The 17,044-nt window shown below is 38.3% G+C and overlaps 1 protein-coding gene across 4 annotated transcripts in view; it reads left to right on the top strand.

Moving 5' to 3' along the window:
- RPS6KA3 (ribosomal protein S6 kinase A3) overlaps positions 1 to 17,044 on the top strand; it is a 121,048-nt gene that overhangs the window by 55,921 nt on the left and 48,083 nt on the right. For all 4 annotated transcript variants that reach the window (XM_043570656.1, XM_043570658.1, XM_043570657.1 and 1 more), the window contains 2 exons: positions 4,992 to 5,108; positions 11,171 to 11,252. In XM_043570656.1, the coding sequence (XP_043426591.1) occupies positions 4,992 to 5,108; positions 11,171 to 11,252 (199 nt within the window). The remainder of the gene's footprint in view (positions 1 to 4,991; positions 5,109 to 11,170; positions 11,253 to 17,044) is intronic.

Genomic DNA, 17,044 nt, shown 5'->3' with positions numbered 1-17,044 from the left:
CAAATTATACAAATGTGAAGACAAAATAAAGATATCTTCAGATGTGCAAGCTTCAGAAAGTTTTTTTTCTACATCACCTTTCTTAGGAGGTTACAAGGGAGTAATCTAAGAAAGAGAAAGACATGGGAAACTGAGAATAGTGGATTCGACCAGAAAAGCACTGAAGAGATATCCGGAGGTAATAGCTGCGCAGCAAGGCCTAGAGAACAACCATTCCTGATGGGAGAGTAAGAGAGTGCTCTCAGAAGAATGGGAAGTATGGTAAAGGGTTAAGGAGAAATTAAGACTAATGGTCAGATTAACCTTTCCCTTCCCCCAGAATGATGGGGTGGGGGTGGGGGCTGCTGCTGTTACAAACGGAAAAAAAAACATGCAAAAAATTCATGGTCCCAATAGAACTCAAAGTAAAATGTATCATGAATTTAAGCATTTGATGAAATGGTGGTTTTTTAAGTCCCCTCAGATTGTTTTGGAAGTCACTGTTACAGGCCCATATAAAAGGAAATTTAAATGTACTTTCTAGCCTACATTTAAACAATATATTGTCATGAAAATATATGTGGATGCTGGCTTATAAGCCTTCTGCTTTTAAAATCAGACTGTGGAGACAACGTGAAGGATTTGGCTGTGGTTATAGCAGAGAATGTTAATTTTCTTAATATTAATAAAAATGTAAAAATACGATCAGCAGCAGATTGGGGAAGCTTGAGAGAAAAAAATGTACAGGCACTAATTAGCCTCCTTTTACAAAGTGAGGAGTTAGGATTCTATCCAAAACTAAGAGAAAACATAAGTTTGGGGCACCTGGGTGGCTCAGTCCAACTCTTGATTTTGGCTCAGGTCATGATCTCAGGGTTTGTGAGATGGAGCCCCTGTGTCGGGCTCTGCACTGACAGCTTGGAGACTGCATGGGATTCTTTCTCTCCTTCTCTCTCTCTCTGCCCCTCCCCTGCTCAGGCACTCTCTCTCAAAATAAATAAATAAACATTAAAAAAAGAAAAGTTTATGTAGAAGTAATATAATTATCAAACAGTGGAGAGAAAGATGATAAAAGGATATAAGTGAATCATCTAATTTTTAAATCAGCAGGCATTGTCTTGGAGCACCTGGGTGGCTCAGTCGGTTAAGTGTCTGACTTTGGCTCAGGTTCGTGGTTTGAGCCCCATGTCAGGCTCTGTATTGACAGCTTGGAGCCTGGAGCCTGTTTCAGATTCTGTGTTTCCCTCTTTCTCTGTCCCTCTCCCACTCGCGCTCTGTCTCTCTCTGTCTCAAAAATAAGTAAACATTAAATTTTTTTTTAAATCAGCAGGCATTGTCTTAAAGTTAATCAACCAAGGAATTATCAAAGTAAGTGCAGAAAGAACTAACTTTTGTTTAAAGGCCTAGGTATGAGGGTGAAAGGAGACTTGCTTTTCATCATAAGGTATTCTGTCACTATTTGATTTGTCATTTGTGTGCACATATTACTTTAATTTTAAAAACACATTTAAGGAACAGGAAATAACCCAGGTTGATGAAAGGTTACATGTAAGGCAATGTTGGGAGAAAATACCAGAAAACTAAGTTGCAGCCGTATTGTAGAGGGCCTCAAATTCCAAGGTGAAGCAGTACATTTAATTTGGGAAAACTGAGAAGAGTGAGCCATCTGGTCATATGACTGAAGCTGTCTCCTTTTAGAAAACGAATTTGTCAGGAGGATAAATTGGACTGGCAGTGGCACAAAGGAGCATTCTGAGTAACCAAGCTAGTTTCAATTTTCCACAGGAAAGGTAATGAAGGATTGTACCTGAGTGGTGCTGTTGGAAATGGAAGAACGAACAAAAGAAAGAAAGAAAGAAAGAAAGAAAGAAAGAAAGAAAGAAAGAAAGGGAGAGGGAAAGAAAGAAAAAAAAAGGAAAGAAAAAGAAAAGAAAGGATATTTCCATTACCATCTTTGATACATGGTAGATATTTTAGTGTATGTTGAATGAAAGGATCAAAGGGAGATTCCATGGTTTTTGGTAACCTGTTTGACAAGAGAGGAAAGGAAGGGTAGTCATCAAAGATGAAATCTTTCTTAAATAGTTACTGCTGTTTATTTTGATATCCATGACCTGATTGTAGCTCTCACTATGAAAGTAAGGCTTGATTCTATATGCCTGCTACAAAATGCAAAACATTTTAACTAAGTGATGCCTTCCCTGTGTTGCATCATTGTGACACACAACTATAGTATTTGTTATGAAATAAAAGATGAAACAATATTGCAACCTAAAATTAAATCCCACTTACCCAAGAAAGAAAACTGGTAAGACATATAGAACCTTATAGAGTATAGTTCTTCACAGCCTCGTGATTTAAGGGCAAAAATGGCTGTTAGATTCCCATTGGGCTCTTGAACGGATGATTTTTTCCATAGGAGGCTAACTGGCACATTGCTGGAATCCAACCCATGAACTTGGTCTCTTAAGTCTGTAATCCACTAGTCTTTAAAATGTGATGTGACAGCACTTTGGGTTACAGAAAAGGAGAACTTGTTTATAGTTTCATTCCATGCATAAGGTATATAATTTAGCAATACAAAAGTATATATAATTTATAAGCCAATAAGTGTACAAATATTGGGTATATGCTAATTAATTTAAAAAAATTATTTTTTGTTGGTAAGGATATGCTACCAAAGGTTCTGAGACATTTCTCTAATCACTTTAGCTAACTGACCCAAGAGATACAGACCAGTTACAAAGATCAAGGGAATAAGTCTGTATGTTCCTGCCATTGATCTTGGATGGGGAACCACCAGAAGCCTATGACATTCTCAGTGTGGAATAATGCTAAAAGCCTTGTTTTAGAAGTCACTAGAAGTCAGAACCTGGAATTGAGCCATAAGTCTACCAGTTACTGGCTTATGTTCTTTACTTAATCTCTTTAAACTTCAGACTATATTCAAACCATTTGACCTTTAAAAGGTCTGTCAAATTTCTAGTGGGGAATGGGGGAGTCTGTAGAGAATTCAGAGATGTTTTTGCTTGCTCTGAGGTATACTCCACCCTGTTATTATCAACTCTAACATTGATATGTAGTTAAAGATTTGTCATGAAGCATAAGATAAAAATGTGAAAAAGTACCTAACCCAGAGTTGGTACGTGGTAAGTGCTTAATAAATATTTGCTGAATTTTAATCCAAATCTTACTTAATTCCACATATGCACTGTTCTTTGAAAGTTTTCTTAAAAGAATTTAGTAATTTGCTTCCTGCCTTTGCTAATATAGCTACAAATAGCTATTGTTCTTGAGCCCTTGTACACCAGTGTCATTTGCAGAGAAGGGGTGCCCAGGAATGGGGCAGAGTCTCAGAGTCAGGTAATGCTTGATCCTACCCTAATACCTACTGCACAAGATGTTTGTGAGAAGTACAGGGGGTAGTGCATGTGAAATTACCAAATAAAGGACTAAACCATATTAGGAGATTGTTTTATTGTTGCCAAAGTTCTGAGAGAGTCCAACATGATTAAGCTGCCTCACTGTAGCACAGCCTACAAACTTGTGTCTTACAGAGTAAAATGCTGGGCCTGGATGTATTTTTTGACCTGTTATAGGAGCTTTTCTTCCTTTTACTATTCATTTTCAAAACCTGCCACATTAGGATACCTAATATTCTTTTTCAGAAATCTTTGAATTCCATATATAGCCAACATTCTGTCTCAGTGTTAATTGAGTTCAAACATTTATGTAAAACAAGAATAATAAAAATAATGAATTATTTGTGTACAGCACATTTAGATTCTACTAATAAGCACTAAGAAAAATAACATCATAGGCCAAAAAAAAAAGAAGTAAAAACAGTCTTTGACAGTCTGAGTTTTGTCTTATTGTAGTTTTTGGCTGTAACATATAGTACATGTCTTGATTAAATAAGGTATACTTAATCTGCTAATCCCAGAGTGAATAAGTAACTGAAATTCTGTGTATACTTGGATGTATTTTCAACCTTTCTCTCCTTTCTGATACTTTCGCTCAGATACACTGAAGCACCCACTGTCTTTAAAAATCTTCTTAACCCCGGGGCACCTGGGTGGCTCGGTTGAGCATCTGACTTTGGCTCAAGTCATGATCTCACAGCTCGTGAGTTGGGGCCCCGTGTCAGGCTCTGTGCTGACAGCTCAGAGCCTGGAGCCCGCTTCAGATTCTGTGTCTCCCTCTCTCTCTGCCCCTAACCCACTTGCATTCTGTCTCTGTCTCTCTCAAAAATAAATAAACATTAAAAAAATTAAAAATCTTCTTAATCCCAAGACCTTCCACTGTTCATTATGCTAAATAGTACTTTTTTTTTTTTCCTATGTCTAATCCTCTGTCCAAATGGTAAATCTTTTTGGGTTTTGTGTTTTAGAGCTATTCCTTTCTCCACTGTCAGATCTCAAGTAGTCCTAGAAACAGAACGTATCTTAACATATTTCCAACAGAATAAACTTCAGCATACTGATTCAAATGGCCCTACTGAGGATAGAAATCTCTATGTTTGCCTTGGAATATTTTTCAACTCATCTCCCAAAAAGTGTGTGTGTGTGTGTGTGTGTGTGTGTGTGTGTGTGTGTGTAACATTGGTTCTACCAAATACAAGCACATGTCAAAGCACAGCAGATTACTCCAATCTGTTTTCAGACTTCTTTACACCCTCTGCACTCACCCCATGAAACTATTTGTTCTAATTATCTCCAGTAGGAAGAATGAAGAGTTGGAAATACTCAGTGCTAATGTCAAGTAGAAGTTAAATTGGTCTATGTAGTGGGCTGCTATTATTCTCTCTTACATTTAAGTTGAAAGTACGTTGTGGGTAGAGCATGTGATTCTTGATCTCAGGGTCATGAGTTCAAGCTCCATGTTGGGCATAAAGCTTCCTTAAAAAAATAATAATTTGAGGATTTCTAATATGATATGTTAAATTTATATTTCTTAACTTTTAGCTGGAGAAAGTATCTCTGACTCTCTTTTCTTTATATTTGCATCAACAGGAAGAAGGCAGTATCAAAGAAATTGCAATCACACATCATGTAAAGGAAGGACATGAAAAGGCAGATCCTTCCCAATTTGAACTTTTAAAAGTATTGGGACAGGGATCATTTGGAAAGGTAAGTCATGAGTGTGTGTTTTTAAAAAGTTTTTTGGGGGGAATTCATGTGTATTTAGTACAGATGGGGAATGGAACTATTTTATGAAATACTGATCTCCCTACAAGCAGTGTTTCTATGTTCTTACATTTCTCACTATCAGTAAGTGTTGGAAAGTGAATAAAGTCATTGAAAATTACACTGGAAATGTTTGTAAATTGGCAGTATTCACTTCATATTCATTTTATCTTCAAGAACATGTGACCTCTCTAAGGGGCGCCTGGGTGGCTCAGTCGATTGCGCAGCCGACTTTGGTTCAGGTCATGATCTCATGGCTCATGAGTTGGAGCCCCACATCTGTGCTCACAGCTCAGAGCCTGGAGCCTGCTTCAGATTCTGTCTCCTCTCTTTCTGCCCCTCCCCTTCTCGTGCACTGTCACTCTCTCTCTTTCTCTCTCTCTCTCTCTCTCAAATGTAAATAAACATAAAAATTTTTTTTAAAAAGAACATGTGACCTCTCTTAATTGCACTTTGCAAATGATTAAAAATCAAAAAATATTCCCTTTGTACACTTTATGATACTCTTTTTGAGTCCTCATGTAGAATTGGAAGGTGCTCTTGCAGATACATTATCACAATATGTCTCAGTTTTCCCTCCAGACTATCCCTAATACCCGTAGAAAGTAGATGAATACTTCTAAGGAATTAGGGTGGGGATTGCCAATATGAGTCATGAAATTTTGGGGACTTACATCTTGTCTTTAAAATGAATATTGGGGCACCTGGGTGGCTCAGTCAGTTAAGGCCGCTGACTTGGGCTCAGATCATGATCTCACGGTTCGTGAGTTTGAGCCTACTGCATGTGCTCACTCTCTCTCTCTCTCTCTCTCTCTCAAAAATAAATGAATATTTTTTTTAATTTTAAATATAAAAATAAAATAAATTTAAAATGAATACAAAGGTTGCATTGTATTCAGTGATGTCCAGGTTTGTCTTTACTATCAAAAAATGTTGGGGCGCCTGGGTGGCGCAGTCGGTTAAGCGTCCGACTTCAGCCAGGTCACGATCTCGCCGTCCGTGAGTTCGAGCCCCGCGTCAGGCTCTGGGCTGATGGCTCAGAGCCTGGAGCCTGTTTCCGATTCTGTGTCTCCCTCTCTCTCTGCCCCTCCCCCGTTCATGCTCTGTCTCTCTCTGTCCCAAAAATAAATAAACGTTGAAAAAAAAAAATTAAAAAAAAAAAAATGTTTCCCAAACCCACCAACTAAAATTGTTCCGCAAAATGCAATATCTTCATTCTTCTGCTAATCCGTTTCTCAGTGATAGGAAAATTCTGAGATTGCATTCAACTTGCACATTGCAGTGCTTCCTTACCACCTCCCTGTGAGGAGACATTTGAAGATAATGTGCTTTGCAAACTTCAAAACAACACTTGAGCTTCCTTGTGTATTTTAGAGGGACTCTTTAGCAATTCTTGGTTAATATAGGTAATTTATTACAGCTGTTAACCTCTTTCAACCCCCCCCCCCCAAAGTGATGCTTTTAATTCACATATAGGTTAAGTAGGCAGCATAACATAATGGTTGCAAGTTTGGGCCCTATAGGTCAGTCAGACTTGGATCCGATTTTTTTTTCCTTCTGCTTAACTTGCTTCATGTTCTTGAGCAAGTTATTTAACCTCTTAGAGCCTCATTTTCCTCCCAGTCAGTCATTAAGTATTGAAATTCCTCAAGGTTCCATTCTAGGCTTCCTTCTCCTCACTCTACACTCCCTACTAATTATTTTCTCTATACCCACTATCTTAATTATAACCCATATACAGCTGTCTTAACAGATTTCTATCTCCAATCTAGATCATGCCTCTAAGCTCTGAACTCTGGACAGCTGCATATTTTTTTCTCTTAACGTGTCTCCAAGGCAGTTTAAACTCAACATGTCTAAGACCAAACTCATGATTTTCCCCTGCCCCCCCAAACCTGCCCTGTTTCATTTTTCTCTGCAGCTATGAATGGTATCCAGTTAAGCCAAAAACTAGGGAGTCATTTTTGACATATCCTTCTACTGCCTACCCTTTCCTCTTGCCACCCCCCCACCAATCTAATCTGTCAGTAAGTCCTATTGATTTAGTAATGATTTCTCAAATCTTGTCTATCCTGTCCTTCTCCACTGCCACTCCTCAAGTCTATGGAACCACCATTTCTCCCTGGCCTATTGAAGGAGACTCCTAACTGGGGCTTCCCAAATTTATTCTTTTCTCAAGCCACTATTTACATAACAGCCAACAAGAACTAATCTTATACTTTAGTAGCCTCCCTTTGTCTTTAGGATAAAGACATATTCTTAAGATATCTGAGGAGCCCCTTTTTGTGCTGCCTAGCTACCTCAGCAGCATCACTTTATGTATTTTTCACTACCTGTGTTCTGGCCACGCTGTCCACCTTTTTCAGTCCTGATGCACCAGGCTCCATCCCACTAGAAAGCCTTTGCACATGCACTTCCCTCTGCACGCAACACTCCGCTCCACTCCCACCCCCTCCTCATCTTGTTAACTCCGCTCATGCTTATGATCTCAAAGAGGTCTTCTCTGCCATTCTGACTAGGTCATATTCCTCTATTTTACCCTGTCAGAACATCTTATACCTCATCTTCACAGCACTCACCACAATTGCAGCTTTTCATTTGTGTAGTTGTTTATTGGCTGTCTCTTATATATTCATTCCATGAGTGCAGGGGACATGCTTTGTAACATGTCTCAGCATTGAGCTGGCAACACAGTACCTATCATATAATTCTGGAAAGAAGCAATGAGTAAATAATAGTCCTGACCTCATAGGTTAGTCGTGAGAATTAAATAATATAAGGCCATGCACATAATATCTGCTGTGGAGTTGTATTATCCTGCAATGCATTACAGATAAACCCAAATAGATGGGTTCCTTTCTATACATTAGATTTTCAAGGAATAGAGTATTTAAGTTGCCAGAAGTTAGCATGCATCTCCCTTTATTTCTTTAAAAGTAATTTAAATACCTTACTATAAATAGCAAACATTAAAAATACAGCGTCTCCTTTCTTACTCATCCTAAAAAGTCAGCGTAAGCCAAGGAAACAGGAATGACCTGTCAGAGCTTAGAATAGCTTCATGGGGGAGTTCGAAAGGTCACAAATGCTCTGGTGGGGGAAGATCCGATGGCATCTGGGACCGCTGCTGGTCCTGCTACATTGACTGGTAACCTGCCAGAGGGAACATTAATAGTGCCCTAAGCAGGAGCACAGAACTGGGTGGCTGGCCTGGTTCTCGTTCCAATACATCCACTGTGACACTAGTCAAATTATTTAACCTCGCTAAGCCCTAGCTTGGGCAGTTATAAATAGGCATTGCTCAGTCCTCCTGCCTCCCAAAATTATCATGATGATGTATTACAAATGCTTGTGAAGGTCCTTTGCAAACTAACATGTGCTGAAAGTATTAAGGTAATCTTTTTTTTTTTAATGATTTTATTTTTGAGAGAAAGAGAGCATAGGGGAGAGGCAGAGAGAGAGGGACATAGATAATCTGAAGTGGGCTCTGTTCTGACAGCAGAGAACGTGATGTGGTTCTTAAACTCATGAACCATGAGATCATGACCTGAGCTGAAGTCGGATGCCTATCCAACTGAGCTACCCAGGCAGCCGATGTGGTAAAGTACTTTCAAAGAAGGGTGAAGAAAGCTTGCAATCCACAGGGAGAATTTTTCTTGTACAGTGGCACAAAGAAGCTTGGTTAGGGAATCTTAAGAATAAATATTAGAAAAATCCTAATTATCTCCACCTAATTAAAATTTATTTCTGTTCAAAAATACTAATAATCGTTGCTTACCTTTAACATTTGAATGTCATTCCATCTTAGGAACCTGATTAAGAATGTTTTTTTTTTCCGTAGTTTGGCTCCGTGCTAACTGGCTACAAGGAGCTAAAGAGTGGAGCATCACAGAGGGGGATAAGATGGGGGGTTTGGTTTGGGGAGAGGAACCTCCAATGCATCAGGGTTTCTGTGCAAGTTGTGGTGCTCTTTACTAGGCTTGAGGTCATTGCCAATCACCTTTAGCACAATTTCTCAAAGTGAGGAACTCTGCCTTGCCCTAGAATCAGTTGAATGTAATATTTTTTTTTAATTTTGTGCTAATAACCTGGCATGCTAGTGCATATAATTGAGAGCTGACCTTAAAGTTAATTGTTGATTATAATTGCTTCTCTTCCCATCTGTGGCAGCTCAATAACACTGCTAGGTAGAAAAAAGAGTTGGAATTCAGGTCCATTTAGCAAGTATGTGTAAAGATTTCATGAAAAAGATCATCAATCACTATGTGGTACACCTGAAATTAATATTACCCTGTATGTTAACTAACTGGAATTTTTTAATGTTTATTTAATTTTTTTGAGAGAGAGAGAGCACGAGAGAGCTCACGACTGGGGGAGAGGCAGAGAGAGAGAGAGACAGAGAATCTGAAGCAGGCTCTGCACTAACAGCTCAAAGCCTGACATGGGGCTTGAACCCACGAACCATGAAATCATGACATGAGCCAGTGTCAGGTACTCAAGTGACTGAGCCACCCAGGTGCCCATTTTATTTAAATGGAATTTAAATAAAAACTTTTTAAAAAAAAGATCACAAGCCTAATGATCAAAATGAATAGAAGAGATTTATAGGTAGTCTTGTATTAGCCATGTTATAGCACAACCATGAATTATTTACAGCAGACTTTATTCATCTTGCATAAATTTCACACTGTATTTTGAAAGCAGCTAAAAATATTTGGTAAGTCAAGAAGCTCAGTAACATACCTAGGAACTGTGTTTTGCATATTTAGATATATGTGATAATTTGATTTTTGAAAGGTGGGGTTCTGGCTTAAGTCACATTAAATATTTGTGAATACAAGAAACAAATATAGAGAACAAACTGAGGGTGGACGGTGGGGTGGGAAGAGGGAAAATGGGTGATAAGCATTGAGGAGGGCACTTGTTAGGATGAGCACTGGGTGTTGTATGTAAGCCAATTTGACAATAAATTATATTTTTAAAAAAGAATTTAAGGGGCGCCTGGGTGGCGCAGTCGGTTAAGCGTCCGACTTCAGCCAGGTCACGATCTCACGGTCCGTGAGTTCGAGCCCCGCGTCCGGCTCTGGGCTGATGGCTCGGAGCCTGGAGCCTGTTTCCAATTCTGTCTCCCTCTCTCTCTGCCCCTCCCCCGTTCATGCTCTGTCTCTCTCTGTCCCAAAAATAAATAAACGTTGAAAAAAAATTTTTTTTTAAAAAGAATTTAAAACTAGAATATTAAATAAATAACAGTCAACGGGGCGCATGGGTGGCTCAGTCGGTTAAGCGCCGACTTTGGCTCAGGTCATGATCTCACATTTCATGAGTTCGAGCACGGCATCAGGCTCTGTGCTGACAGCTCAGAGCCTGGAGCCTCTTCAGATTCTGTGTCTCCCGCTCTCTCTCTGCTCCTCCCCTGCTCACACTCTGTCTCTCTATCTCAAAAATAAATAAATAATCAAAATTTAAAAAAATATTTGTGAATAGCCTTCTTCAATGTAACTGTTTTAAGTTGTTCTGCCCAGCAATGAGAAATTTATGTGTAGTTTTCATACATAGAAAAGACCAATCATCAATGAATAATTGTATCAACAGAAAATTGTGGTCAAGGGGAACAACTGTGTGACAATTTTTATGGAATCAGAAGAATTTTTGTTTTGTTAAAAGCAGAGCAATGACCACCTGTGTTATACTTCAAACAAGTTAGACTTTTATCTAATTATGACATAGCTTAAAAATTTTTATTTGTGTCTTATATGTGACATGCTTTTCGAGAATTGGCAAACAACAAAAAGAAAGAAAACAATGTATTCACTTATGTTGACACCTCAAGTTATAGCCAGCTGTTACAACTCATTGTACTTATAATTGATACATAAGGAAAATCGGCCTCTACAGTGTATTAGAATCTTTCTAATAATAAACTGTATTATAGAAATGGTCTCATTTCTAACAGTGGTGTCGTTTGTGATACTTTGTCAAACTTTCTTTCTCTCATTTAAATACAGGTTTTCTTAGTCAAAAAAATCTCAGGCTCTGATGCTAGACAGCTTTATGCCATGAAAGTATTGAAGAAGGCCACCTTGAAAGGTAAGTGCTGCGACTATTTATAACGTTTGTGTAGTGTAAACAGACTGAAAGGTCTCAGTAGATCTCCAGTGACTCCTAGGCCAGTTACTTACATTCTGAATCTGTTCCTATTACTGTCTTTAAATTTAGACTTTCTTTTAGTGAATTTTTCCTACTGGGCTAGGAATCATATGGCTAGTGAGAATGGGAGTTGCCATATTATAAAAGTATCGTAAATTCATCTTGGGCTTATGCAAGTAGAAGTTGAGAAGATTCAAACTGGGTTTGATTCATCTTCAAATTATTGTCATTATTTTAATGTTTTGAAAACTTACTGATTTACTGGATGCAAAATACCGTTTATTTTAAGGACTTTATCATCTTGTTCTCCAAGTAAATTTTTATACTAAGCCTCAGATTTTGAACAATCTAATGTAGGATTTGACTCTTACAGGTAAATAGTCATTTAAAGGAAATTACACATAGTTTTTAAAATATTTACATCTTTTATGTAGTAGTATTGGTTATTTTACCACATAACCTCCAGTTGTTTTTGTATTGATTCCCAACATCATTTTTTTCTTCTTCAATTTACATGTAATTTTAAAGATTTTAGAATATTCTGAAAGGAATATCTGTGATGATCATTTATTATTTCTGATGTTATTCTTCCCAGCTAGTCACCCACTCTGGATATCATTATTCTAAGAAATTCCACATTTTTCTATAAACATCCTTTGCTTCCTTTCTCTTGCTCCCTTCCTGAATGTATTTTCTTTCCTATCCAGTCTCTACTCCTGGAACACTACATAGTTGATTCTTGCTACAACCAGGAAATTAAATTTTATCCTCAGTCCCCTCCTTTATATCAGTACTTCTATAACTTTATGCTTAGGAATTCCATGCTATAAAACTGCATAGGTGGAGGGGCGCCTGTGTGGCTCAGTTGGTTAAGTGTCCGGCTCTTGATTTCAACTGAGGTCATGATCTCACAGTTTGTGAGATCAAGCCCTGTGTTGGGCTCCACGCTGTCAGCATGGGATTCTCTCTCTGCCCCTTTCCCACTCATTCATTCCCCCCCCTTCTCAAAATTAATTTTTAAAAAACTCCATAGGTGGAACTTACATAAGAGAGTTCATTCACAAAAGCAACAAAAGTAGGTTTCATATGTTTAACAGGATCTGTGTTGTGCATAACATACATAAACTATGAAACTGAAAAATCTAAAAGATATCAGGAAGGAAAATAAATGCCCAATTCCTTTTACAGAAGGCCAACTGTTGTTAAGAATCCCAGTATTCATCTAGCCATCCATCCAATTAGCTCCATATCCTCAAGATTCCAATTGAATTTTCTTTTAAATATTTAAAATTTCATTTGAGGGGCGCCTGGGTGGCTCAGTCGGTTAAGCGTCTGACTTTGGCTCATGATCTCATGGTCCGTGGGTTCGAGCCCCGCGTCGGGCTCTGTGCTGACAGCTCAGAGCCTGGAGCCTGCTTCGGATTCTGTGTCTCCCTCTCTCTCTGACCCTCCCCCGTTCATGCTTTGTCTCTCTCTATCTCAAAAATAAATAAACATTTTTAAAAATTTTTTAAAATTTCATTTGAAACAAAGCATACACCTCAAAAAATATTTGAAAAAAGAAGAATAGGAAAGGAATAAGCTCTCTCAGGTTTAAAGCTTATTTAAAACAGTAATAATTCGGGGCGCCTGGGTGGCGCAGTCTGTTAAGCGTCCGACTTCAGCCAGGTCACGATCTCGCGGTCTGTGAGTTCGAGCCCCGCGTCAGGCTCTGGGCTGATGGCTCGGGGCCTGGAGCCTGTTTCCGACTCTGTGTCTCCCTCTCTCTCTGCCCCTCCCCCGTTCATGCTCTGTCTCTCTCTGTCCCAAAAATAAATAAAAAACGTTGAAAAAAAAAAAACAGTAATAATTCACTATGTTATTGGGGGGAATAACATAGGCATACAAATCAGAATAAAACATCACAAAAGTATTATATATTTAAAAAAGGGAAAAAAATAAAAAATTAAAAAAGGAAAGTGGCATATTTTACGCCCTCAGTAAACACTGATTGAATGTGAATTGGAATGAAAAAAAGTATTACATATTAAATTTTAATGTATTTATAAAAATATCGAGTACTTGCTGTGCTGTATGACAAACCAGGTATACAGAACATTGAGAAATAATGATTTCATAAGTTTTGTTCGAAATATTCCTGGGCAACCTGGAAAAAAATTAGTCTTCTCTTAAACTCTATGTCATAAAAAATATAGCAATCTAACTGAACAATCTAAGTGGATTTTACAAATTAACACATCTAAGAAAGTTGTGAAGAGATATTGAGCAAATTACAAATCTCAAATAAATTGACACTTCAAAAATTTTAGCTTTTCATAAAATGAAAAGTAGTATAAATAGGAAATCATGAAATCATTCACTTCAAATATTACAAAATAATAATATGAAGAATCAATAAAGGACCCCTACAGCCAAATCTAGGACAATTTGAACATTGCAAAAATCCATGATAGTGATAGTATAAAATCCATGAATTGATCCATATATTAAGTAATATGGAGAAAGGGAAGGCTCTTCCTTATAGTAGAATTCCAACTAATAAATGTAAAAGGAACAATTAATAGGAGTTCCTAAAAGGTAACATTACAACCTCTACCTAAAGGATTTCAGGATAAGTTTTATGCAGGGGGATAAAATAATCTTTGGAAAAATGTTCATTTTGCTAATAAAGAAATACATGTAAAAAATTGGATATTGGGGTCCCCGGGTGGCTCAGTCGGTTAAGTGTCTTCAGGTCGTGATCTCACGGTGTGTAGGTTTGGGCTCCCCAGTCGGTCTCAGTGCTGACAGCTCAGAGCCTGGAGCCTGCTTTGGATTCTGTGCCTTCCTCTCTCTCTGCCCCTCTCCCATTCACCCTCTGTTTCTCTCTGTCTCTCAAAAATGAATAAATGTTAAAAAAAATTTTTTTAATGAGTTATTTCATATGATGGCAACATAAATTGGAAAGTGGTTTTGCAGTAAATACAGAGCCATTATTGCTGCTAAATTAACCTCAGGAAATAATCTCAAAGAAAGAATTCATGTACTTGACAGTTCTCACAGCAACATTAATTTATAATGTTGATAATTTAGAAATCACACAAACATTGAAAAATGGAGGAATATTTTAATATAGCATATAATTTAATAGAATATTATTTAAAGGAAATATTTCAAATATAATCCCCAAAATGAACTTAATGAAAATATGAAAGTAAACAATTGTAACAAATTTGGCTACCACAAGTATGTAAAATTATATGGATATGAGCTATAGAAGAAACCATAGAAAAGTGAAAATATCTGACATATTGGAATTGTAAACTGTCAGATAATTTTTAATGTATTCTTAAACTCAATTTTTATTTTTATCAAAGTAATTTATATATAGAATCTTATAAAATAGCAGAGCTTTACCAACCCCTCCCATCCAGTTGTTGACCCTCAGAGACAGTGACTTTCGTCTATCTACTCAACTGCTTCTTCTGCCATTTACCTCCACATTCAGTATTCTTTATTGCAATTCTTTGATTGTTTTCATTTGGTGATATTATAATTTATTGACTTTGTAACATGGAAGATTAGGATTTAGTTCTTTCATACTATCACCCACACACAATTCCCCATTTCATGTCTTCCCAGTAATGTTTTCATTATTGCAGGTTTATAAAAACTTCTTGGAGTATCTGCATGGTTCAGTCAATTAAGTATATGACTCTTGGTTTCTGCTTTGGTCTTGATCTCATGGTTTGTGAGTTTGAACACCACGTCAGGCTTTGCATTGACTGCGTGGAGCCTGCTTGGGATCTTCCCTCTCCCTCTCTTTCTGTCCCTCCGCCCCCCCTCAAAAATAAACAACTAAATTTACATAAATACATACATACATACGTACATATGTACGTACATACTGTTCCTCACTGAGCCAAATAGTATAGTGGAGTCACTTTTCCTTCACATCTTTGCTGTATTAGATCTCATTTTCTAAATTCTGTTTCTACCTTTTTCTCAGTTTACTTTCCATTCTGGGTGCAACATAATCTTCTAGTAGCTACCTCAGAAAGGGTGAATGGATTCTAATTTTTCTGTGACCTTGAATGTCTTAAAATGTCTTTATTCTGCCCCTCGCTTAATTTATAATTTGGCTGAGTGTAAAATTCTAGGTGAGAAGTAATTTTCCCTCCGATATTTGAAGGCATTGTTTCCATTGTCTTCCAGTTCCCTGTGTTGCAGTTATGAAGTTTATTGCAATTCTGACTTCAGTCCTTTGTGCATAAGCAGCTTTTCCTCTTTGGAAGTCTTTAGAATCACTCTATACTTTATCCCTGGTGTTCTGGAACTTGTACAGTGGTATTTCTTTAGTGTGGACTTTTAATTTTTAATTTTTTTTTCAACGTTTATTTATTTGTGGGACAGAGAGAGACAGAGCATGAACGGGGGAGGGGCAGAGAGAGAGGGAGACACAGAATCAGAAACAGGCTCCAGGCTCTGAGCCATCAGCCCAGAGCCGGACGCGGGGCTCGAACTCACAGACCGCGAGATCGTGACCTGGCTGAAGTCGGACGCTTAACCGACTGCGCCACCCAGGCGCCCCTAGTGTGGACTTTTAAAATTCATCATACCAGGTATGGGGTGGCCTCTTCCATTCTAAAAACTCATTTCTTCAGTTTTGGCAGAGTGTTTTGTCATTACTTCCCCATTTTGTGACAGCTTCTCTTCAAATATGTTGGACCTCCTGGATCATTTCTTAATTTTGTTTTTCCCTCCTGTTTTCCAGTTTTGTCCTTTCCCCCTATATCCTAGGAAATATTATCAACTGTCTCTCAACCTTTCTATTGACCTTTTTGTTTCTACCATCATTTTTGTTTGTTTATTTTGAGAGAGAGAGAGGGAATGGGGGAGAGGGAGAGAGAGAATTCCAAGCAGGCTACACACTGTCAGTGCAGAGCCTGATGTGGGGCTCGATTCCACGAACCATGAGATCATGGCCTGAGCTGAAATAAAGAGTTGGATGCTTAACCAACCGAGCAACCCAAGTGCCCCTCGACCACCGTTTTTAATTTCCTAGATTTTCCTTGTTCTCTATTCCATTTTTTAAAACCTTTTCTCACAGAAAGTGTCAGGGCACCTGGGTGGCTCAGTCAGTTAAGCATCTGACTTTGGCTCAGGTCATGATCTCACGGTTTGTGATTTCAAGCCCTAGGTCGGCCTCTGTGCTTACAGCTCAGAGCCTGGAGCCTGCTTCAGATTCTGTGTCTCCCTCTCTCTCTGCTCCTCCCCCACTCACTCGCTGTCTCTGTCTCTCTCTCTCAAAAATAAATAAACATTAAAAATTTTTTTAAAAAGAAAGAAAGTGTCAAACATTTAGGGAAAGAAACTAAAGAATTGGGCACCTTGGGTGGCTCCGTTGGTTAAGCATCCGAGTTCAACTCAGGTCATGATCTCACGGTTCGTGAGTTCGAGCCCCGTGTTGGTCTGTCAGCACACAGCCTGCTTCAGATCCTCGCTCCCCTTCTCTCTGCCTTTCTCCCGCTCATTCTCTCTCTCTTTCTGTCTCTCACTCTCTCTCTCTCTCAAAAATAAATAAACATTAAAAAAATTTAAAAGAAGAAAGAAACCAAAGAATATAGAGAACACCCATATACCCTCCTTGCTGCTTCAGCATTTCACAGTTCACAGTCAATTTTTTTTGTGTGTGTGTGTCTGTGTTCTTCCCCTCCCCCTCTTTTGATACTTTGGAGCACATCCCAGACATT

This window comes from Prionailurus bengalensis, chromosome X (assembly GCF_016509475.1).
Source record: "Prionailurus bengalensis isolate Pbe53 chromosome X, Fcat_Pben_1.1_paternal_pri, whole genome shotgun sequence".
Lineage (NCBI taxonomy): Eukaryota > Metazoa > Chordata > Mammalia > Carnivora > Felidae > Prionailurus > Prionailurus bengalensis.
The sequence above is the reverse complement of the archived record's forward strand: the minus strand, read 5'-3'. Positions and strand labels throughout refer to the sequence as shown.